This window comes from Trichosurus vulpecula, chromosome 5, assembly GCF_011100635.1.
Source record: "Trichosurus vulpecula isolate mTriVul1 chromosome 5, mTriVul1.pri, whole genome shotgun sequence".
In the NCBI taxonomy this organism is placed as follows: Eukaryota; Metazoa; Chordata; class Mammalia; order Diprotodontia; family Phalangeridae; genus Trichosurus; species Trichosurus vulpecula.
The window spans coordinates 263,703,379-263,706,605 of NC_050577.1; the positions used below are offsets into that span (position 1 = coordinate 263,703,379).

Sequence of the window (3,227 nt, forward strand, 5' to 3'; positions counted from 1 at the left end):
TGTTGCCAAAAGACAAACTCATGTGCCACACATCCTTAAAAAAAAAGATAACTTGATTCAACCAGCACTTTTAAATAATGTTCTGTATCCCTCCGCCATTTTGAGGCTAAACTTCTTGAAAGAATCATCTACAACTGGGGCCTCAATTTCCTCTCCACTCACTCTCCTCTAAACTCTCTGTAGTCTGGCTTCTGACCTCACATTTCAATTCAAACAACTCTCTCCTAAGTCACCAGTCAATTCTAAACCTCATTATTCTCAATCTTTCTGAATCCTTTGACACTGACTATCACCCTCTTCTCCTAGCTACTTTCTCCACTTAAAATTTTCATGACACTTCTCTCTCCTGTTTCTCCAGATAACTGTCTCACCTTTCCTTCTCAGGCTCCTTTAATGAATCTTCATCTAGGCCATGCACACTGACTTGGTATAGAAATCATTTTTAACATTCTCATGTTGGAGATAAATTTTAAATAGAAAACAGATGCCCATGAGGACATCACATACTCCAGTAAGAAGAAGTGTGCCTCACTATTATTGTTGAGTCATCTCAGTCACATCCAACTCTACATGACTTCATTTTGGGGGTTTTCTTGGCAAAGACACTGGGGTGGTTTGCCATTTCTTTTTCCAGCTCGTTTTGGACTTATACAAACTGATGCAAAGTGAAGTGAACAGAACCAGAAGAATGTTATACACAGTAACAGCAATATTGTTCAATGAAGAACTGTGAATGACTTAGCTATTCTCAGCAATACAGTGATCCAAGAAAATCCCATAACATGGGAAAATGAGACTTAAATGCATTGTTTTTTTCTTCTGCCACATGACAGTCATTTATTTTTTAAAAAATTAAGATTTTTTTTTTATTTTTAGTTTACAACACTCAGTTCCGCATGATTTTGAGTTCCAGATTTTCTTCACCCCACCCCCGCTCTCTCCCCAAGATGGCATGGAATCTGATATATCTTCTACATATACCTTCGCATTAAACTTACACAATAGTCAATTTGTAAAGAAGAATTATGACCAATGGAATGAATCATGAGAGAAGAAACAAAACCAAAAACCAAAAACAAAAGAGAAAAAAAGGGAGAGCAAACAGTTTGCCTCAATCTGCATTCAGACTCCATAGTTCTTTCTCTGGATGTAGATAGCTCTCTCCATCATGAGTTCTTTGGGGTTGTCTTTGGACAATTTGCTGAGAAGAGTGAAGTCTATCAAGGTTAGTCATCACAGAATCAATATATCTGTGGTTGTGTATAATGTTCTCCTAGTTCTGCTCCACTCACTCAGCATTATATCATGTAGGTTTTTCCAGGTTATTATGAAGTCCATACCTTCCCCATTTCTTATAACACAAAAGTATTTCATTACATTCATATACCACAACTTGTTCAGCCATTCCCCAATTGAAGGCCATCCCCTTGATTTCCAATTCTTTGCTACTACAAAAAGAGCTGCTATAAATATTTTTGTACATATGGTTCCTTTTCCCACTTGTGTGATCTATTTGGGATACAACCCTAGAAGTGGTATTTCTGGGTCAAAGGGTATGAACATTTTTATAGCCCTTTGGGCATAGTTGCAAATTGCTCTCCAGAATGGCTGGATCAGTTCACAACTCCACCAGCAATGTGACAGTGTTCCAATTTTCCCACATCCTCTCCAGCATTTATCATTATCCTGTTTTGTCATTTTAGCCAGTCTGACAGGAGAGATGTGGTACCTAAGAGTTGTTTTGATTTGCATTTCTCTAATCAGTAGTGATTTAGAGCATTTTTTCATATGCCTATAGATATCTTTAATTTCTTCCTCTGAAAACTACCTGTTCATATCCTTTGACCATTTCTCAATTGGGGAATGACTTGTATTCCTATAAATTTGGCTCAGTTCTCTGTATATTTTAGAGATGAGGCCTTTATCAGAGACATTAGTTGTAAAGATTTTCTCCCAATTTTCTGCTTCCTTCCTAATCTTTGTTGCATTGGCTTTTTTTTTTGTTTAAATTTTTATTTTTATGTAGGGAAAAATCAAATATACATTTAACCCAATTTGGTTGCAAGTTCCTTAGCTTTTGCCTTTTCCAGCTTGGCAATACGAGCCACTGATTTTGGACCCAGAACATTGCCACCCCAGTGACGACGGATCTCATCATATCTGTCATTGTAATTGGTTTTGATGGCTTCTACCAGCTTAGCAAGGGCTCCCTTATCTTCAGGATTAACCTGTGTGAAGGCAATGCTTGTGCAGGTCTTTCTGTGAACTAAGCGACCCAGTCTGGCTTTACCTTTGATAATACAATAAGGAACCCCCATTTTTCGGCACAAGGCAGGTAGGAAGACCACTAGCTCAATGGGGTCCACGTCATGTGCAATCACTACCAACTGTGCTTTCTTGTTTTCTACCAGGTTAGTAACAGTGTTAACACCTGCTCTCAGGACAGGTGGTCTCTTAGTAGGGACATCTCCTTTGCCTGCAGCCTTTTGTTCAGCCCGAGCCAGAAGCCTTTGCTTCTTATCTTGCTTTGTCTCGGGTCTATACTTATGAGCCAGTTTCAGCAGCTGAGTAGCTGTCTGACGATCCAAAGCCTGGGTGAACTGGTTAATTGCTGGTGGAACTTTCAAACGCTTATAAAGGATAGACCTTTGACGCTGCAGTCTGATGTACTGAGGCCATTTGACAAAACGAGTAAGGTCCCTTTTGGGCTGGATGTCCTGACCAATGCCAAAGTTCTTGGGCCACTTCTCAAACAAAGGATTGACCACTTTCTTGGCCTCCTGCTTCTTTACTACAGCAGGGGCCGGAGCCACCTTCTTCCCCTTGGCCTTCTTCCCTTTTGGCATCTTGGCCGGCTGAACGAGAAAGGAAGAGAGGAGACTTGTGCTGCATTGGCTTTTTTATACAAAAATTTTTCGATTTAACATAATCAAAATTATCCACTTTGCATTTTGTAATGCTCTCTACCTCTTGTTGTGTCATGAATTCTTTGCTTTCCCATAAATCTGATAGGTACTCTATTCCTTGCTCTCCCAAATTGCTTATAGTATCAGCCTTGATTCCTAAATCATGAACCCATTTTGACTTTATTTTGGTATATGGTTTAATGCATTGTTGAAGGAATCGTGAATTTATTCAACCTTTCTGGAGAGCAATTTGGAACTGTGCCCAAAGGGCTATAAAACCACACATACCCTTTGACCTAGCAATCCCACTACTAGGTCTGT

The 3,227-nt window shown here is 39.4% G+C and overlaps 1 protein-coding gene across 1 annotated transcript; it reads right to left on the reverse strand.

Annotated features, from left to right (window-relative positions):
• Positions 1 to 2,015: 2,015 nt before the first annotated feature.
• On the reverse strand, positions 2,016 to 2,878 carry LOC118851500 (60S ribosomal protein L7a-like). The gene has a single exon (XM_036760968.1). It carries the CDS (start codon positions 2,844 to 2,846, stop codon positions 2,046 to 2,048), a length of 801 nt encoding a protein of 266 aa, XP_036616863.1. The 5' UTR covers positions 2,847 to 2,878; the 3' UTR covers positions 2,016 to 2,045.
• Between the last annotated feature and the right edge of the window lie 349 nt (positions 2,879 to 3,227).